The sequence below is a fragment of the Cricetulus griseus genome, chromosome 4 (assembly GCF_003668045.3).
Source record: "Cricetulus griseus strain 17A/GY chromosome 4, alternate assembly CriGri-PICRH-1.0, whole genome shotgun sequence".
Classification (NCBI taxonomy): domain Eukaryota; kingdom Metazoa; phylum Chordata; class Mammalia; order Rodentia; family Cricetidae; genus Cricetulus; species Cricetulus griseus.
The window spans coordinates 6,135,910-6,157,170 of NC_048597.1; the positions used below are offsets into that span (position 1 = coordinate 6,135,910).

The 21,261-nt window shown below is 44.4% G+C and overlaps 1 protein-coding gene across 1 annotated transcript; it reads left to right on the forward strand.

Moving 5' to 3' along the window:
* The first annotated feature begins 101 nt into the window (after positions 1 to 101).
* On the forward strand, positions 102 to 20,981 carry Gart (phosphoribosylglycinamide formyltransferase, phosphoribosylglycinamide synthetase, phosphoribosylaminoimidazole synthetase). The gene is given in 21 exon segments (NM_001246705.1): positions 102 to 289; positions 827 to 922; positions 1,460 to 1,634; positions 3,265 to 3,376; positions 4,022 to 4,090; positions 4,624 to 4,749; positions 6,068 to 6,155; positions 6,796 to 6,881; positions 7,362 to 7,530; positions 8,768 to 8,999; positions 11,657 to 11,751; positions 12,014 to 12,123; positions 12,463 to 12,661; positions 13,604 to 13,855; positions 14,234 to 14,386; positions 16,484 to 16,690; positions 17,444 to 17,581; positions 18,749 to 18,879; positions 19,163 to 19,304; positions 20,513 to 20,628; positions 20,725 to 20,981. Coding segments are annotated over 21 exon segments (3,033 nt in total). The 5' UTR covers positions 102 to 144; the 3' UTR covers positions 20,917 to 20,981.
* The last annotated feature ends 280 nt before the right edge of the window (positions 20,982 to 21,261 follow it).

Consider the following 21,261-nt stretch of genomic DNA (forward strand, 5'->3'; position numbering starts at 1 on the left):
ACCAGCATATGGAAAAGTTAACAAGATAAAACACTACCAAAAATGAGGAAGTGTGTCTCCTAGAATGCATGTGTTTTAAGATCAACTGTGGCTTTCTTTCTGCAGGTTTCATTTTGCTTCTGAATTCCTGCCTTGTAGACAGCAATGGCAGCCCGAGTTCTTGTGATTGGCAGTGGAGGGAGGGAACATACCCTGGCCTGGAAACTTGCACAGTCTCATCATGTCAAACAAGTGTTGGTTGCCCCAGGAAATGCAGGCACTGCCAGTTCCGGAAAGATCTCAAATGCTGGTAATTATGTTTCAAAATGGGGGTCGGGGTGGTTAATATTTGTTGATAATAAATGATAGCTCACATACACTCTTTAGTAGGGTAGATTTCTATTCAAATCAGTACCGTGAATTCTCTCTGTGTGTGGTAAACATAAGGCAGTGTATCTTAAACCTCTGAACCACTGTGATTAGAAAGGTAGCAGGTGCCTATTGTAGGTTAAAGGCATCTTCTGCTTGTTTATGGAAGAAGTTTCTGAGTGCATTCTCTGGGTTTGTCTTTTTTCTGTGCAACCAACCAACACTGGAAACAGGGACAGCCACATTGGGGTGTTGACGAGTCACTGACTGGGTACAGTGACAGTAGTGGGCTGCTGAGGTTTGTTTAACCTAATGCACTATTTGGAATTTCTCATGGTGAAAATTACTAACTGTACCCACAAAGGCAAAACCAACAACTATCTTAGTTTTTAATTACCTTACTAAGGATAGTAATTAGCTTATTAGGTTAGCTGAAGACATTTTTGCAAGTGTGTGGGTTTATGTCTTCCGTTCACAGCTGTCTCCATCACTGATCACACTGTCCTGGCTCAGTTCTGCAAAGATGAAAAGATTGAGTTCGTGGTTGTTGGACCAGAGGCCCCTCTAGCTGCAGGTAAACTCATTCCTTATTGTGGCCACACAATCAGTGCCGGCAGAAGTTCAGAGATGATTTAATCCAGTCCGTGAATGGGGATTCCTCATAAATCATTAGAAGAGGATCTTTCAGCTTCTTAAAGTTGGTGGGATCCAGGTTTTTGGTTTTTACCTCAGGCCTTCAAAAATAAGATGAAATCGGGATCAAAACGTGTCTTTCTTCTGCTCTATTGTAGTGTCTTTAGTAATCATATAGTCACTAGGGCAAACCCAACAATTCACTTTTGCTAGCTGTTTGTCTGGGTGTTCTGTTTTGAAATGAGGCTTAGTTAAAGTGCCCAAGCTCATCTACAGTTTGTGGGCTCCTGCCTCATTCTCTCAATTAGCTGGGGGCTCAGACACCACCTGGCACAGCTCTTTATATGCCTAGAATCACCTCTTAGTAATAACCTGCTAATGACTAATGTTTAGACTTATTCTAATCATAATTCATATTCGGAGTAAGTCCCTAGATGGACTGTGGGTTACCTAGATTTCTGTTTGCTTCTTTCTGTAGGGGTTGTTGAGGACCTGGCCTGTGCAGGCGTACGATGCTTTGGCCCCACTGCACAAGCAGCCCAGTTAGAGTCCAGTAAAAAGTTTGCCAAAGAGTTTATGGACCGACATGGAATCCCAACTGCGCAGTGGAAAGCCTTTACCAAGCCTGAAGATGCCTGCAGCTTTATTATGAGGTAGGTGGAAGGGGGCCTGTGAAGGACAGGTGTTCATGCAGTGTAAATAGAAAGTCACTTTCTGTTTGAAAACACACTGTTTAAGCTGGCAGTGGTGGCTCACACCTTTAGTCCCAGGACTCAGGAGGCAGAGGTAGAGGCAGGCGGATCTCTGAGTTTTAGGCCATCTTGATCTACAGAGTGAGCTCCAGGACAGCCAGGGCCACAGGGTTTAAAGAAGAACCAAAAACAAAGTTTAGTTCTTAGGCTTTTGTGGGTTTATATTGAATTAGTTATGGAAAAGATAACTTGAAATACAATAATTAGTTTCCCTTTTGACACCATAATAAGATGGGATTCTCCAGCACTTGGGAAGTGGAAGCTGAAGAACCAGTTCAAAACCAGCCTGGGCTTGGTGGATCCAGTCTCAAACCAAAAGGAAAAACAAAACCAGTTCTGTACACACTTTCCTTAAGTACTCTTGTAGATTATATGTACTGTTTTCACTACTGAGATCTCTAAGAGGAAATACATATTGTCCTGAAACTGACAAACACGGTGGTATATTATTACAATAACAGCATCATTTTTGTTTTGGTTTGGTTTTTTGTTTGTTTGGTTTTTTGAGACGGTTTCTCTGTGGCTTTGGAGGCTGTCCAGGAACTCACTCTGTAGACCAGGCTGGTCTCAAACTCACAGAGATCCGCCTGCCTCTGCCTCCCGAGTGCTGGGATTAAAGGCGTGAACCACCAACGCCCAGCACAACAGGAGGATCTTAAACTAATGGCTGTGCTCCTGCTTTAGCTTCCCAAGTGCTGGTATCCCACTAGGTGTGTGACACCAGACCCTGCAGAGTTAGTGAATTTTTTTAAATGTTTTTTAGATGTATTTATTATCTTATGTGTATGGGTGTTTTGCCTGTGTGAATGGCCTGATAATCAAAAAGTGAGAAGACCACTGCGATCCCCTGGGATTGGAGTTAACAAACAATTCTGAGCAGCCTTGTGGGTGCTGGGAATCAAACCTGGGTCCGTTAAGTATCCTTCTCTCCTGCATGTGGAAAACTTTAGTGTGTGTGTGTCCAACTTGACACATCCATGGAATCAGAAAACCAGGGATTGAACTCAGGTCAGCCACCTCGCTGGCCCAAGTTCATTCTTTGCTCATTCTTCATCCCACAGGGTTTCTTAAACACTGAATATTATTATTATCCTAGTAGGCCAGTGCCTTAGGTAAGTAACAGCTTTGTTACTTACATTGGTTAAACCTTCCAGATCTCTAGTCCCACTCTACTGCTTTGTGTGTTTCTGGAAATGTGTTGGTCTTGTGAGGCGCTATTTTGAGATTCCTTGGTGTGTATCTTACAGATGATGTTATATCTGCTCTACAAATCTGCTTAACTTTTTAAGGATTATTGCTCATTTGACCTCACTCTATGTGAAAAAAGCAAAATTGTATTTGCTATATGGTCAAAATTATAAAATACACAAGAAAAAATCTTGGCAAGAATTACCTGAAATGATCCTGGGCTAATATTTTTTTTCTGGGTACCTTTCACTTCTGCTGAAGCATACTATTACAAATCAGAAGACAATTTAAATGTCTGCATTTTGAGAATTTAGTGGATGATAAAAGCTTCCTGTCTTCACAGCGCAAACTTCCCTGCTTTGGTTGTGAAGGCTAGTGGCCTTGCAGCTGGGAAAGGCGTGATTGTTGCAAAGAACAAAGAGGAGGCCTGCAAAGCTGTACAGGAGATCATGCAAGTAGGTGGCTGCTTCTGGAAGGTTCATTCTCTGTATGAATAAGTATTCTAAGTTTACCGAGTGGGCCTCCAAGTGTCCCAAACATGCTGGACAGCTGGTTCCCATTGTACTGCAAGCCATCCATTTCCAGAAAAGGGCTGACGCAGAGCTACACCAATCCCTAAACCATGGCTCGTTTCTTTTGATGTAATTCTGACATTCTTAGTGTCTGTGATGGGAAGGTAGAAAGTCTTTGATAACTCTCCACACATCCATGACAACAAAGGCATTTGTCCCATGTGAGCCGAGTCTTAACAGAAATAGAGCAGCAGTGGATGGGTACAGTGTTTCTTTAGTAATCTATATCAATGATTATGTCTTAACCTCTAAGAGAAATCTCTTTTCACATACGTGGTTTTGTACAATGTTTCTAGACAAAACCTACATGTTCATAACCAGGAATAAAGATTAAATGGTGATCAGGAAAGTGGCAGAAATGTGAGCTCTACCTGCTACCACATCAAAGACCAGAAAAGTTCATGTGTTAGGTCTTCAGAAAGAAGTTAAAATGCTCGTGTATTTCATAACTCAGATGGGAGACAGTTCTACAATTCAGTGTTAAAAGCTTTAAGATTTACAGAGTGTTTTATTTTTAATTACAATTAGGAAAAGTCTTTTGGAGCGGCTGGAGAAACAGTGGTTGTGGAAGAGTTTCTGGACGGGGAAGAAGTGTCTGTAAGTACAGCCATCTCTTTGCTTTTATCATGCCCAGAAACACAGGAGCCCAGCAGTTTAAAAAAAGGATTTGCACAGTTCTCACCCCTAGACCAATGGTTCTCAGCCTTCCTAGTGCTGACCACTGAACACAGTTGCTTAGGGCGTGGTGACCCCAACCATAACATCATTTTCATTGCTATGTCTTAAGTGTAATTTTGCTACTGTTATGAGTCATAGTGTAAATATCTGTGTTCTCTGATGGTCTTAGGGGAGACCCCTATGAAAGAGTTGTTTGTGTCCCCCCACCACCACTGGGTTGCTTGGTGAGGGGGACACTTGGACTTAAGTCACACTGTGGGGTTCTGTACAATGTCACATACAGCTGCCTGCACACTAAGTGCTGAGGTAGTGGTGCCTTACATGCAGTGTGAGTGCCTGGACTTAAAATTATCATCCCAGTTTTCTTCAGAAATGAAAACTTTGCCTCTAAGAAGAGTCACATTTGACTTTTTGACATTTAACCTAAGTGGACTAATCTGTTTTTTCCGCAGTGTCTATGTTTCACTGATGGGAAGACAGTGGCCCCAATGCCCCCAGCACAGGACCATAAGCGATTGCTGGATGGAGACCAGGGCCCCAACACAGGGGGAATGGGAGCCTATTGCCCAACACCCCAGGTACTGTAAGCTGTCACTAGTCAGCAGGCCAGCTGTCTTCCAAATGAGAAGTTACCTCTTTGGGTCTCTAACAACAACTTCTGATAGCCTTTAAGGGATTAAGAACCAATCTAAGGAATAGGAAATACAATCAGGTTTGACATATCCTGTCCCAACTGTGTACACCCATATTTTGATTTTGTGAGAGCTTTGTTCTCTTCCTCTCTGGATCCGTGGCCCAGCACGTAAAACAGAAATGTATATATAACAAACTTAGAACCAGGACAGGCCGTAATTGCACTCTCTCTACTTCAGACAGACAGGTGATACTCCCAATTTCTGGGTAGTTTTGTGTAACAAAGTCTGCATTAGCCAGATACAGTGCTGCACTGCATTGAGGCAGAGGCAGGAGGATCTCTTGAGTTCAAGGACAGCCAAGGCTACACAAAATCCCTATCTCAAAAGACAACCAAGAAAAGAAAAGAAATCTCCATTATTGAAATAGAATGGTTTAGCTCTCTAGAAATCATTTTTATGTCTTCTAGGACAGCCTGGGCTACATAGTGAGACCCTGTCTCAAAGAAAAGCAAAGCATCTTTTTATAGGTTTTGATAACAGTGATTTTTGAGATAACTGTCTATAAGCCTAATTTCCACAATGAAACTCTTATGCATAAATATGTAGGCTTAAAAATTTGCATACAATACTAGAAGGATTCACCTCAGAGGGTGAGGCGGAGAAAACTATTAATTTTAGTTTTATGTCCGAGGAAGCTTTAAGTGAGGTACTTTGAATGTGCATACTTTTAAGCACTGTTGAGATGAAATGGTGATTGCTACTCCTCTGCTAACAGGAAATGAGCAGGCCTGCCCTTGACACCATTTGCCAGGCTCAGAGCATTATTTTGATGTTTGGCGAAGTAGTAAGAGAGCTGAAAGTAGATAGACACTAACATTTGCCACAAATGTATTCTTGAATACGAAACATTTGATCTCTTGGAGTTCTTTCCAATTCTGTAAGATAAGGGCGTTGTGAGGGTTGTTTTGTTTTGACATAGGGTCTCTCTATGACCCTGACTGGCACAGAACTCTATGTAGACCAGGTTGATCTCAAACTCACAGTCTATCTCTCTTTGCCTTGTAGGTGTTAGGATTAAAAGAATACACCTCTATACCCAGCCTAATATGATTTCAGGGAGGCAGAGACAGGAGGATCTCTGTGAGTTCAAGGACAGTCTGGTCTACAAAGCAAGTTCCAGGATAAGCTCCAGAGCTACAAAGAAACCCTGTCTCAAAAAACAACAACAAAATTACATTTAATGTTTCTGTGTGTTCCCCAGGTTCCTACAGATTTGTTACTAAAAATTAAGAACACTATTCTTCAGAGAACAGTAGATGGCATGCGGCAGGAGGGTGCGCCTTACACAGGTGAGGAGGATGTCTGGGTCATTGTATAGTGACCTCTACTTGGGCTGGAGCTTAGTCTCTCTTTCTACAACTTCAGTCGTATCCAAATGTGTACTACTGGGAGTTTAGAGTCTTGGATGGACTTATAGCTCGGTTGGTAGAATGCTTGCCTAGCATCCATGAAGCCCTGGGTTCTACCTCTAGGACCATACACTTGGGCATGGTGGGGCACACCTGTAATCCCATCACCTAGCGTATGGAGGCAGGAGGATCAGAAGTTCAAGGCTATCCTCAACTACAAAATGAGTTCAAATTCAAGCTGAGATACATGAGACTTTGTCTCAAAAAAAAAACAATTTATGGGCTGGAGAGATGGCTCAGAGGTTAAGAACACTGGCTGCTCTTCCAGAGGTCCTGTGTTCAATTCCCAGCAATCATATGGTGGCTCAGAACCATCTATAATGAGATCTAGCACCCTCTTCTGGCCTGCAGGCATAAAGGCAACAGTATACAAAAGAAAGTCTACAAAACTTTGAAAAAAAAGTTTACAGTCTAGGTTTTATAGTTATAATACAATGTTGTCATTACACCATTACAGACTCTCTCTCTCTCTCTCTCTCTCTCTCTCTCTCTCTCTCTCTCTCTCTCTCTCTCAATAAAGGAATTCTCTACGCTGGTATAATGCTGACTAAAGATGGCCCAAAAGTTTTGGAGTTTAATTGCCGTTTTGGTGATCCAGAATGCCAAGTGAGTTACAATAAATAAAATACTACCTGGTATGAAGATGTGTCTGTCCCTTTAATCCCAATACTGAGGAGGCAGAGGCAGATAAAGTTCAAGGATGGCCTCGGCTACAGAGAGAGACTCTGTCTCAAAATAATAGTAGCAAACTACTACTTTTTTGTTTTATTTTTCTAGACAGGGTTTCTCTGTGGCTTTGGAGGCTGTCCTGGAACTAGCTCTAGTAGACTAGGCTGGTCTTGAACTCACAGAGATCCGCCTGCTTCTGCCTCCCAAGTGCTGGGATTAAAGGCGTGAGCCACCAGCATGCAAACTACTGCTTTTTAGAAGAAAAGCATTGGTTTTGTCCTCACAGTTTATCGGTCTTGAAATCATTGCCTTTGAGAAACACTTCTGTGGGCATCCCAATGAATAAAATGGAAGAAATGGGTAAAAGGAAGACTATTACAGTTCATCTCATCTACCGTATTGACTCTGTTCTTCCAGGTAATCCTCCCACTTCTTAAAAGTGACCTTTATGAAGTGATTCAGTCCACCCTAGATGGCCTGCTGAGTACATCTCTGCCTGTTTGGCTAGAAAACCACTCTGCCGTAACTGTTGTCATGGCAAGTAAAGGGTACCCTGGAGCCTACGCCAAGGGTGTAGAGATAACAGGTGAATAGTGGGTGTTTAAGAACGAGGTTGGGTTACAATGAAACGGGTGATGACAAGCTCCTCCCCTGTGTACAAACACCTTTCCTATGAAGGGTCTGAAGCCATCAGACCCTTGAGGGATTCTTGGCCCGTTGCTTAGTGTGTTTAGAGAAATGCCATTCATGTCCTTTCCTGCACCAGGAAGCGAGTGAGCCAATCAAGTTTCCAGAGTGATCCCATTGCAGCCCTGCATGTCCACCTCCCCAGAGCCAGGTGGGCATGGGTGAGAATGTGAGAATCAGCATTGTTAACACATGTGAGGCTTTAAGACACAAGCTCTGCTCTATGCAGTTTGGCCCATTAGAGAGAGTACATCGTGTCCCGGATCGTGGTTTCTGGGGCAGAAATCAAAGTTTGAAAGGTCCAGTTTCCCCCACCCCCTTTTTTAACAAGCCATGAGGTGTATGCTTAAATGGCATCCAATCTGTTTACAAATGAAAATGAAATGCCAGATAAGTTGTGATTCATGACCAAAAACTTCTATGGCCCCTAGCATGCTGTAGCGTAGCAGTATTAGTGTGTTTGGTTCAAGAACTTTATTTATTCCCTTGCCTAAAAAAAAAAAAAAGAGCAAAAATCTATCAGCTTGTAATCTCAGAGACAGGAATGTTTGCTTCTGGAAAGGAACAGAGAAATAAGATTGAACCAGGAGCGTTTGTCTGATGAGATTTCCCCTAAGACTCCAGGACAGCGGGATTGGACAGTCCCGGCAGGCATAGGTAACTATGCCGGGTGGCACTGTGTGGTCAGAACACTCAGAAGCCGTGGCTAACACATTAGCACACCAGGTGCTGGGAAGAGAAGTGGGCATAGGAATGGAGGTGAGATAGAGTTGTCTTTATAACTAGCTGTCTCACATGTTAAAGAAACCATCTAGTTATCTTTTTAAACCTCCTCTGAAGAAAAATTAACTATACCATACTTCCCTCCCTCATTGAAATTATGGCTGTGTTGTTTTGTTTGTTAGTTTTTCTCACGCCCCAGAAACTGGGATTTTTTTTTAATAGAACCACAGCACAGGATGAAATGTTGTTTCAAAGTCTTTGCTGCAGGGCATGATGGCACACACCTTTAATCCTGGGCCTTGGAAGCCACAGGCAGTTGGATCACAGAGTTTGAGGCTAGCCTGGTCTACATAGTGAAGACTGACCCCACCTCAACAAAAAACACCCACTTTGTTAACTGTGCTTATTTACAGGGTTTCCTGAGGCCCAGGCTTTAGGGCTGCAGGTATTTCATGCAGGCACTGCTCTTAAAGATGGCAAAGTGGTGACCAGTGGGGGCAGAGTCCTCACAGTAACAGCCGTCGGGGAAAATCTTGTGTCAGCCCTTGAAGAAGCCAAGAAAGGACTCGCTGCTATAAAGTTTGAGGGAGCAGTGTATAGGAAGGATATTGGCTTCCGTGCTGTGGCCTTCCTCCAGCAGCCAAGGTAAAGGTTCCCTCCACTCAGAACAGGCCTCTGTGGCTTGGAGGAAACTCTCCTGGCCCTATGCTGTCAGTCTGTATTCTGTCTGTGGAGCTGACTGGGTCTTGGCTTGTATTTTGTTTGAGTCTTAATGATTTATAGACTGAGACAGGAAGGGCATCTTAAATTTGAGGCCAGTCTGTAGACAGACTTTACATATCTGCCCCTACTCCTCCCCCCCACACACACACACAAAAAAAAAAAACTGATCAAAGCAATTTATGAATAAATGGGAAATGCTTCTTGGCAATTCCTTATCTTTGAAAGTTCGTCAAGGTTATGGTGACAAAGACTGTTAATTCTTGAGTCATTATGTAGGTAAACATTCTTGAGTTTAAATCACGGTTCCTGCTTTGTCCCTGTATTTATTACTTGAATGTATTTTTAAATACTGAGTCATTTATTGACAAATATTTCCTTATGAAATAAATAAACTTGGTTGCCACGAGTGTTTTGATTTTTTTTAAAGTATCACATAATATCACATAGGTGTGTTTATGTATGTGTATGATGTGAGTATTTTGCCTGTGTGTATGTATGTATACCACATATGTCTGGTTCCCTCAGAGATCAGAAGAGGAGGGCATTGGGTCCCCTGGAACTGGGCTTAGTAATGTTGTAAGCCACTATGTGGGTGCTGGGAACCAAACCCAAATCATCTGCAAGAGCAGCAAATTCTCCTAACCATTATTGAGACATCTCAAAAAAATAATTTTTAGTAGATTAAGCTATACCATGAGTGAAACACAGGTTTCTAAGCCCTTCTGTAAATATGTTACACTAAAATACTGTGCCAGCACATGGAAATTACCTACCTTAAGAGATGGAAGTTTGGTTTGGTTTGGAAATCTCACTATGGCACCCTGGCTGGCCTGGAACTCAGAGATCTGATGGCCTATACCACTGTGCCCAACAAGGAACTTATATCTTGGTTGGTTGGTTGGTTGGTTGGTTGGTCGGTCGGTCGGTTTGGTTTGGTTTGGTTTGGTATTGGTATTGGTATTGGGTTTTTGAGACAGGGTTTCTCCGTGTGGTCCTGGCTGTCCTAGAACTAGCTCTGTAGACCAGACTGGCCTCCAATTCAGAGATCCACCTGCCTCTGCCTCCCAAGTGCTAGAATTGAGGATGTGTGCCATCCCCACTTAAATCTGAATTGTAGACTGAGTTCTTCAAGATAAAGAAAATGAGGTGTCACAATGCCAACTGTTACCTGCAGGGTTTTGTGTCCTGTGTGAGAGTGACCCTGGACTGCAGGTGCTGAGTTGGTTAGCAGTCCTCTCAAGTACCCTAGCAGCTTGGCTTAAAATATTTCTTCATCTGTCACTGCATCCCAATGAGCCAAATTCTCATTGTTCAAGACGAAACTAATAAATTCACAATGCATTTCACAGACTTGATTTCTACATGACATAGTTTTGTGCTTTTATAAAGCACTATTCAGTCATGTTTCTATAGCCCTCAGCTCTGAGAAAACTGATAGCCAATAAAAACTTTTGGTTTTTAGGGATATTTTCACAAGTCATAATCTTTTTTTTTTTTGGTTTGTCGTTTCATTCCTACTCAAACTGAGGTTGGCCTAAGAATCGATGTGGTAAAAACAGTTTAAAAGTAGAAGGGGCCAGGCAAGGTTCTCATCTGTAATGTCATTCCTGGGGAGGCTAAGGCTGAGTATTGGGAGTTAGAGGCTAGTTTAAGCTACATAGGAACAAGATGGTGGTTTGCAAGTGAGAGTCAGGAGTGGAGAGTTCCTGTGTGGTGGACACAAAGTTTCCATTTTACTAGGTGAGAAAAAATGGGTGGTGATGGATGGCTACACCAAATTGTGCCACTCAGTCAAAAAATACACTTAAAAATGGCTAAAATAGTGGAGCAGTAGTGCCTCATGCCTTTCATCCCAGCACTCAGGAGGCAGAATGCAAGGTCTACAGAGCAAGATCCAGGATAGGCTCCAAAGTTAGAGACACGTTGTCTCAAAAAAACAAACAAAAAAAAGGCTGAGATGGTAAATTGTGTGCATGTATTACTACAATTTAGAAAGAAATTCAAACCAAGTGTGGCGGTACACGTCTGTTAACTCCACATCCCTGAGAAAGGTGATAAATATGCATACTTCATAACTGCCTGCTCTACAATATTTACATCCGAGTCTGGGGGGGGGGGTGCCCATGTGTGCCCATACATGGCTGTGTGCCTAATTGGAGGCCTGACGTTATTAAGAATCATCCCTATTCTTCCACCTTAAACTCAGAGAGGGTCTGTCAGTCAGACTTGACCAGCTCATCAGGGGATCCCCTACCCAGTCACAGGCAGGCAGCCATATCCATCTAGCATTTCTGTGGCAAGTGCTTTAACCACTGAGCCATTTCCCTAGCCCTCACATGTGTGTGTTTTTTTTTTTGTTTTGTTTTGTTTTGTTTTTTTGTCTGTTTCATTTTATTTGTGATAAAAATATTTTTCCCTGCTGGGTGTGGTGTTGCGCACCTTGAATCCCAGCAGAGGCGGGGCAAGCAGATCTCTGTGAGTTCCAGGACAGCCTGAACTACGGAGAGAGACCATCTCAAATAGTAATAACTTTCCCTGGAATTAAGGTGATGTCTTACTTTTTATTTTCATTTCCTTAGGGGCCTGACTTACAAGGAATCTGGGGTAGACATTGCAGCTGGAAATATGCTGGTTAAGAAAATTCAACCTTTGGCAAAAGCCACCTCCAGACCAGGTAAATTAGACCCTATTGTGAATTGATTTGGGCCTTGCCTTTAGTTGAGGGGAATTTTTCAAATCACTGCTGAGTGTCTTCTTAAGTCATTCTTAAGCCTGATACAGTCTCCTGCCTTGATCAGTTCGCCATGCACATGGGGCTCTTTTCCTACTCTCAGAAATGTAGCTCATATATTAGCCATTGTCAGGAAGAAAGTTCAAATATTCATGTTGGACTCATCAATTAAAATGCAACAAGTAACTCGTTTTCTGTCCAACAGGTTGCAATGTTGACCTTGGAGGCTTTGCTGGTCTTTTTGATTTGAAAGCAGCTGGTTTCAAAGATCCTCTTCTGGCCTCTGGAACAGATGGTGTTGGGACTAAACTGAAGGTAATTGGATACCTTTGATTAAAGGCTTCGTGAAAGAGAGAAGGGAATTTGTCTTTCAAATGACTTTTATGCTTATCCAATAACCGTTTCTTCTTAACAACATACATCCACTAAAAAGAGCCCCAGCACCTAACCATTTATTTTAACCATGTAGCTCAGGTGCACACTTTGAACAGTGAGTTCGAGTTCTATCGGTTGGAAGGAGTAGAAAAGACCCTGCAGAACTTGTCTTTGTCCTGGGTGTTCTGAGCAGATCACCACAGCTGTGTTTACTGCTCCCTGGCTGAGCTGTGATGATAAAGGCAACGCTTACTCTCTGTGTGGTTGTTTATATTACAGATTGCCCAGCTGTGCAACAAGCATGACACCATTGGTCAGGATTTGGTCGCCATGTGTGTGAATGACATCCTAGCACAAGGAGCAGAGCCCCTCTTCTTCCTTGATTACTTTTCCTGTGGGAAACTTGACCTCAGTACAACTGAAGCTGTTGTTGCTGGAATTGCTGGAGCTTGTAGACAAGCTGACTGTGCTCTCCTGGGTATGATCCATTGACTCTCAGGTCCTCTCCTGCCTGCTGGGTCATGTAGAACTTATTTATTGCTGTGGTGGCTAGTGGAGGTGACTTTCCATCACCAAATGGGAAATTAAAATGCAGAGAAAACGACCTTCGTTAATCTTAGACCCCGTCCTCATCTTGTATTCCTGAACTGCCGGGCAGGCTTCTCTTTCTTCTCTGTCCATCTCCATGTTTCTCAAGAGCCTCACTGGACAGGCTTAGGGCTTCTTCCTCCTTTTTTGGGGGGGGGGTTCGACACAGGGTTTTCCTGTGGCTTTGGAGGCTGTCCTGGAACTCGCTCTTGTAAACCAGGCTGGTCTCCAACTCACAGAGATCCGCCTGCCTCTGCCTCCCAAGTGCTGGGATTAAAGGCGTGCACCACTCAGCCTGGCTACTTTCAAACATTTGTATGGAGTGGGGCAGTTCTGTGCTATTATCTGGAAGATGAAGTGACTGTAAAACTAAGGGGCTGGAGACATGACTCAGCACTTATTGGTCTTCCAGAGAACCTGGGTTTGGTTCCCAGAGCCCCACATGGCAGCTCACTGTAACTACAGTTCCAGGGGATCCAGTGTTCTCTTCTGTACTCTCTGGGTTCCAGGCACATACATGATACATGCAGGCAAAACACTCATACACATAACATAACAATATTTAAAAGAAAAACAAATCAAACCTGACTGGATGGTGGTAGCGTTTAAAAGCTCTTCTGAAATGTCACTATTGTAGATGTGTTGTTAAATCCAGCTGAGCATTGATTGGCATGTCAGAGTCAGTGTTTGAAGGCCATGTGTACTGTCCTAGATGTTGGTTAGCATATAGCGTATGGGGTAGAGCTACACACGGGTTGTTGGTGTTAAATGCAGCTTCTGATCCAGATTTGCAAGGATCGCACACAGGATGTCTTCGTCCTTGTCTCTCCAGGTGGGGAGACCGCAGAGATGCCCGACATGTACCCTCCTGGCGAGTATGACCTGGCTGGGTTTGCTGTGGGTGCTATGGAAAGGGATCAGAAACTCCCTCGGCTCGAAAGGATCACCGAAGGGGATGTTGTCGTTGGAGTAGCTTCATCTGGTCTTCACAGCAATGGGTTTAGCCTTGTGAGGAAGATCGTAGCGAGGTCTTCCCTCCAATATTCTTCTCCAGCGCCTGGTGGACATGGTGACCAGACGTTAGGTAACTTACTCTTTGTTTTTTTGTTGTTGTTGGTTTTTTTTGTTTTGTTTTTCAAGACGGGGTTTCTCAGTGTAGCTTTGGAGCCTATCCTGGCACTCGCTCTGCAGACCAGGCTAGCCTCGAACTCACAGAGATCCGCCTGCCTCTGCCTCCTGAGTGCTGGGATTAAAGGCATAAGCTGCCAACACCCGGCCTTGGTAACTTACTCTTGCTGTCCTGCTTGGTTACCTGAAATGGAAGGAATTGCATCGATGTATGGTTTTCCTGCCTGGGTGACATTTAGACTAATATATCTGTGCAAGGTCACAGTCATCGTCCATTTATGTTTGGGTTTCGGAGGTTTGGGCTAAGTTTATGTCTTATCTCTCCATTCCCCAGGGGACTTACTTCTAACTCCAACCAGGATCTACAGCCATTCACTGTTGCCTATCATACGTTCAGGACGTGTCAAAGCCTTGGCTCACATTACTGGAGGTGGACTGCTGGAGAACATCCCCAGAGTCCTCCCCAAGAAGCTTGGGGTAGATTTAGGTAAGCTTGCCAAAGGAAATTTCTGATTTAAAAAAGAAAAAAATGATGAAGGGGGAAAAGCATGTACTGTGGGTTATGAGTGCACACACGATCATATGTAAAAGATCCTTTCTGTTATTTTGTTTTGAGACATGGCTTCACTGGTTGACCTCATGGAGATCTGCCCTCTGCTTCTGGAATGCTTGGATTAAAGGTCACCATGCATGGCCTCCTGCAGTGGCTTTAATGCATTCTCCTGTATTTTGACTGTGATCTATCACATGAGGCCAAGTGTGGCATTTTTCACTGTGGCATCAGTTTCATATTTCTGAATTATGGATGTCCAGCCCATATAACCACATTCCTGAGCGCCTTTTTCATCTTTTTAGTTAAGGACAATCTCACTTGTGTAGTTCAGACCAGCTTTGAGCGTTCTGTCTCAGCTTCCCTGGGGTATGCCCTACTGTGCCCAGCTTACATCTTTTTTTTCTCTTTATAAAGCTTCTTTGCTAAGCCAGTGAGTGGTGGTGCACACCCTTAATCCCAGTACTTAAAAGGCAGAGGCAGGCGGATCTTTGTGAGTTCGAGACCAGCTTGGTCTACAAGAGCTAGTTTCAGGACAGCCGAAAAAAAAGCCACAGAGAAATGTCTCAAAAGAAAAAAAAAAAGGTAGAGGCAGGCAGGGCAGGGGGACCTCTGAGTTCAAGGCCAGCCTGGTCTACAGAGTTCCAGGTTCCAGGGCAGCCAGAGCTGTTACACAGAAACCCTGTCTCAAAATAAAAAAATAAAAAATAAAAAAAAAAAAACCGAAACAACAAAAAAGGAGCATTTTCTGTTCTTGCAGATGACCCAGATTTATTTCCCAGCACCCACATGGCTACCCACACCATTCCTCACTCCAGTTCCAGGGGTCTGCTCCTGTCTTCTGAACACCAAGGCATAAGGCACACATGCATGCAAGCAGATGCCCATCACCCCAATTGGGGACAAGATCTGTAGACAGGATGCAGTTTTTAAATTGTATTTAAAAAAAAAATTATCAAATCAGATATAGTAGCACACACTTTTAACCCTGGCACTCTGGAGGCAGAGGCAGATGGGGCTCCAGCAGTTCAAGACCAGCCTTACCTACATAGTTAGTTTCAGGTCAGCTAGGACTATAGAATGAGACCCTGTTTCCAACACACAAAAACCAAGCCAGGCAGTAGTGGCACACACCTTTAATCCCAGCACTTGGGAAGCAGAGATAGGTAGATCTCTATGAATTTGAGGCCAGTCTGGTCTACAGAGCAAATTCCAGGACAACCAGGGCTGTTACACAGAGAAACCCTGTCTCAGAAAAACAAAAACAACTTGGGGAAAGAGTGCTGCCTACTGGCTTGTTCCCCTTAGCTTTCTCAGCACCTGGTTTTTGTTTGTTGGTTGATTGTTTATTTTTTAGGACAAGATTTCTCTGTATAGCCCAGGCTGTCCTGTAACTCACAGAGATCTGCCTGCCTCTGCCTCCTAAGTGCTAGACCTCCTAAGTGCACCCACCGCCACCTGGCTCTAAGCGGCTCTTATAGACCCATTTTCTCCCTTGTAATTCTCTCTTCGCGCATCAATCTAAGCGTGTGTCAGATTGACAAAAATAATCAAACATTCTTTAGAGACATTCATTCAGTATAGTTTTTGTAAACCCAAATCTTATAACCCGTACGTTCAAGTATCTCATCCATGTTACTTTGTTATTGAGGAATTCTGTGCCAGTGTATGTAAATAAGACTTTACCTGGTGCTGGGGATAAGAGTGGTGATGTGTTGCTTGGGTCAAAGTCAGCTCAGCCTAAGTTTTAGAAGAAATGAAAGGAAGCGGGTATTGGTCAGAGAGCTCTCCAGCAGAGCCGCCCTCTAAGTTGGTCTGCATGGTGTTTAGGATACAGCTTGTCATCACTAAGACCCAGCTAGACGTTTACAAAAGGTGGCGTGCCAGTCTCTGGTGTCCATGCTGACAAAGAAATAATCTGAAGGACCATTGATAGTTTTACTCTACACAAAATAGCAGAGTCTGCCTATGACTCTTTTTTAGATTCTTTGTATGGGACAATAGAATAATCAGGCAACTCTTGCTTATTTTGAGATGCCTGCACCTGGAGGATCCCCAAGGTCTTCTCATGGTTACAGCAGGAAGGACAGCTCTCTGAAGAAGAAATGGCCAGAACCTTCAACTGTGGGGTTGGAGCTGCCCTGGTGGTGTCTAAGGACCAGACAGACCAAATCCTGCATGACATTCGGCAGCGCCAGGAGGAAGCCTGGGTGATAGGCAGTGTCGTGGCCTGTCCTGAAGGTAATAGCTCCTTGTTGGCTTTTAGGTTTAGCCATTGCCAAGGCGTCTGTCTTTGCCCAGATGTATCATGATTCGTCAATCCCAGGGCGGGGACACGTCTGCTTTTCTTTGGAACTTTGACATCTCTGGTCATTTTCACTGATACACAGCTACACTGCACAGGACTCTTTCCCAGGATAATGTCCCTGACAGACACCTCGAGGTTCTGCCTGGAGGTTTAGCTTGAACACACCGAGTGGTTCTGTGTGTTGACAGGGTGGCAGGTGGATCCATTCAGAGAGCTGCCAGTGCTGGTCAGTGCTGGTTGACCTTGCTTCTGCCTTTCTGCTCTCTGAGGCATAGGTTTCATGTTCAGGGGGGTCTTCCCCGTGCTGGACAGTAATGTCCTTCAGCTTACACGGCAGTAAGCTGAATAAATAAGACTTTATTTCAGTCTTGAGTGGCCTTCTGAAGGGGCGGGGATGCACCGTGTGCCTGGGCCCACTGGTGGCTTGAGGGGTTGAGAGGGCATGGGCAGACAGCGTTTGGAGTGCTGTCTTGAGTGCACGGTGGGTCTCGGCTGTAGCAATTCTGTTTATTCACCTTCAGAGTGTTCAGAAAGGTGAGAGATGGTAAATGCTACTAACCTGGTGTTTTTGTTCCTCTTTGTCCTACTCTCAGCATAAAATACAATAAAGTTGTTTTATAATATTTTTGTTGTTCCTATTAATCCGTAGTTGTTCTTACTTTTTTATGCATATAATTGGAATGAAGATTCCCCTCGTGTCAGAGTCAAGAATCTGATGGAGGCCATGCAAATGAATGGGGCGGTGGTGTCAAATGGCTTCCTGAGAAGTCATTTCCCTGCCCAGCAAAAGAAGTCGAGAGTGGCTGTCTTAATATCCGGGACAGGTAAGGCAAGGCTTCTCCTTACCATAGGACTACAGAGCTCTCCCTACTGCCACCATTCACACAGACAGGTGAGGAGGGCCTCAGGGAGTCAGAGTGCTCTCACCAGAGTCTGGGACAAGATCAAAATAGAGGATGTGAAAAAAATGGTTAAAGAGAAACTGAAGACAGGAAGGACAAACTGGTGGCTAGTGTGGCCTCCTAGCACGTGGGAGGCAGTGGAGGCAGATTCCTGAGTTTAATGCCAGCCTCGCAAATAGTGAGTTCCAGGCCAGCCAGGGCTAACAGTGAGATCCTGCCTCAAAAAACAAAAACAAACCAAAACCCACCATGCTGGAAAGGTGGTTCAACAGTTGAGGACACTTGCTTTTGGAGAGGACCTGGATCTATTCCTAGCACGCGTGCACACACACCCACACACCCACACCCCCACACCCACACACCCACACCCACACCCCCCACCCCCCCACACACACACACGCGCGCGCGCGTTCAAAGCCAGTCTGGTAGTCTACAGAGCTAGTTCCAGGATGGCCAGGGCTGTTACACTGAGAACAGCCGGGGACACACACACACACACACGACACACAGCGGTGAGGACGACAGACTGTAAAGAAGGAAGAGTTCACCTCTTTTATATCATACCTTGATGGGTGAAAAGCTTAAAAGTTGAAATAGTAATTCTGTATGTTCACCTTGCATGTGTTCTTAAAAGTCAGAAATGGTAGGTAAATGTTATTAACTGGTATTTTAGTTCCTATATGTCTTTCAGAATAAAATGTAGCATTCTAAAGTTGTGTTTATCAAAAGTAAAAAGCCTTGGGTAGAAGAGCATTGTACTCTATCAGGTGACTGTAGCATAACTCTTGATCACCTTTGAAACTCACCTTGAAGCCTGGGCTGACCTGGCCTCAGCCATCCTAGTGCAGGTACTGAGGAGTGACCCTCTGCCCAGCACTGACTGTTTTCCGCACAGGAAGCACTGCTGTGAACAATGTGAATGAACAGTGTGTTGTTGACGGCCCAGTGCCATGGTTGTCTCTCAGTTTGAGTGTATTTTAGATCCAACTTTATGATAAAGCAGAGAGGCTATTCTGAGAAGCAAGGACACTGTGAGGGTGACTGAGCTTCAGACCTGTGAACTCTCTCCTCTTTTTCCTGTCTTTTCAGGATCGAACCTCCAAGCTCTCATAGACAGCACTAAAGATGCAAAGAGCTCCACACACATCGTGGTTGTCATCTCCAACAAAGCTGGGGTCGCTGGCCTAGACAAAGCAGAAAAAGCTGGCATTCCCACCAGAGTGAGTTACTGCAGGCTGTGCCTGGCTGTTGGGAGATTTGCTTGTTCAGTGCTGGCTGTTCCACCTGGAGCCTAGGGTGTACACTGAGCCACACAGCCAGCCCTGCAGATTGCACTTAAATGCAAACTCTGCTTTCACAAGGCCAGGCATGTGGTTATGTAATCGTGGAACTTCCCGTTTGGGGTGGGTGCTGGGTTTGCTTTTCTCCATCCTGCCCATTCCTCAACCAACCCTCCAGTGGGTACATCTTCACCACTCATGTATTTCTCTTTTCTTGTTACAGGTAATTAATCATAAATTATATAAAAGTCGTGTTGAATTTGACAATGCTGTTGACCAGGTCCTGGAAGAGTTCTCTGTAGACATAGTCTGTCTTGCAGGATTCATGAGAATTCTCTCTGGCCCTTTTGTCAGAAAATGGGACGGTAAGTAAAAGTCATTTGACATTACATTGGGAGGTCAGCTGAAAAGGGACTCCCGGGAGATTTTAATGGGGACTGTATTAGTTCCCTCTGCTTTGAGTGAGAGAGTGCCCAGGCTGAGTTTCTGCCCAGCTCACTCAGCTGTTGATCGGGGTCACTAATCGCTCTCCTGTTACTGCAGAGACCACTCATGTGAGAGAAGCCTCAGGAAGACCCTTTCCTTGTTTAGAAACAAGAAAACATGATGCTCAGTCCATGCCTGTTTCCCGGGCATCCTGAGGGTGGGGTGGGAGAACTGCAAGTTGAAGGCCAGCCTGGTCCTCTAGGACACTTTCCTCAGAAGCAGAGTGAAGGAACAGGAGAGAAAGTAAGATAAAGGGCCTGAGTATCCCAAGATGGAGAGAGAGCTGCACAGAGACCAGCCTTGATGTAGTGTGTTTAATTAAGGCCATATTGAAATGTATAACGAGACCCTGTCCCGAAAAACCAAGAGTTAGTGTCTGGAGAAATTCTCAGTGGTTGAGAGCACTTGTTGCTCTTGCAAGGGACCTAGGTACAATTCCCAGCACCATGACAGCTCACAGCCACCTGTAACTCCATTTCCAGGAGACCCAAAACCCTCTTCTGGCCTCTTCAGGCACCAGGCACATTCATGGTACACAGAGATACATGCAAGCAAAACCCTCATAAAATAATGTTAAAGAAAAGGCAAACCAATAGCTGGGGGTTTAGTTCCCTGGTAAAGCACTTACCTACCTGGCTTGCACAAGGCCCTGGTTTGATACCTTGTAACACAGAAAAAGCAAAGATTCATGCTCTCCTATATAACACACAGGCAGAAGCTAGCAAGGAAGGCATTGTGGCTGAATGCATGGATGTCTACAGTCTGTTTTATTTTCTTTATTTTCTTTGTGTGCATGGCTTAGTAGGGTCGCCTCAGCTCGCCTTTGGTAGTTGAGGCACAATTTGTAGGACTAGGTGTTCTCCTTTCACTTGGTAGGTCTTGGGGATTAAGCTCAGGTCATCAAGCTTGGTGACACCTTTACCCCCTTCTTCCTTAAAAGCTGTGTCTGCGTCCTATTGTCATTATTCAGTACGTATTTGGGCATCTTCCCCCAGTCTGCTCTCTAAGGTCAATATAGTTGAGCACTGGTTCCTTTAACAGAATAAACAAGACCTAAATTTTCTGACCACTGCTTTTTGCTTTCTAGGGAAAATGCTCAACATCCACCCGTCCTTGCTCCCTTCTTTTAAGGGATCAAATGCTCATGAGCAAGTCCTGGAAGCTGGAGTCACGATTACGGGCTGTACCGTACACTTTGTAGCTGTGAGTATCTCTTTTCCTACACTTTGCCTCTAGTGTCTGGATGCAGACTACAGTGGCTAGAAAGCCAGGCTTGAAAATGTCCGCTTTGTTTTCCAGGAAGACGTAGATGCAGGACAAATCATCCTGCAAGAAGCTGTCCCTGTGAAGAGGGACGACAGTGTTGCAACTCTGTCTGAAAGAGTCAAAGCCGCAGAGCATAGAGTCTTCCCTGCAGCCCTGCAGCTGGTGGCCAGCGGGGCCGTGCGGCTTGGAGAAGACGGCAGGGTCCACTGGGCCAGAGAGCAGTGAGGCTCCCGGCTCAGCAAGGACGACTGTTTGCTGGGTGCCTTTTGTCTTTTCGCCATGGTCTTGTCCCAAACTAAAATAGGTTTAACAAAAAGACTTCAGCCCTTACCCGTTGCCATTTTTTAATAAACAGATTCGTTAAAAACAAAATTTATTTAGCTTTTGGGTTTTTTTGGTTGTTTGTTTGTTTGAGACAGGGTTTCTCTATATTGTTTTGGAGGCTATCCTGGACTTACTCTGTAGACCAGGCTGGCCTCGAACTCACAGAGATCCTCCTGCCTGTGCCTCCCGAGTGCTGGGATTCAAGGTGTGCGCCACCAAGCCCGGCTCTATTTAGCATTTGTTAAG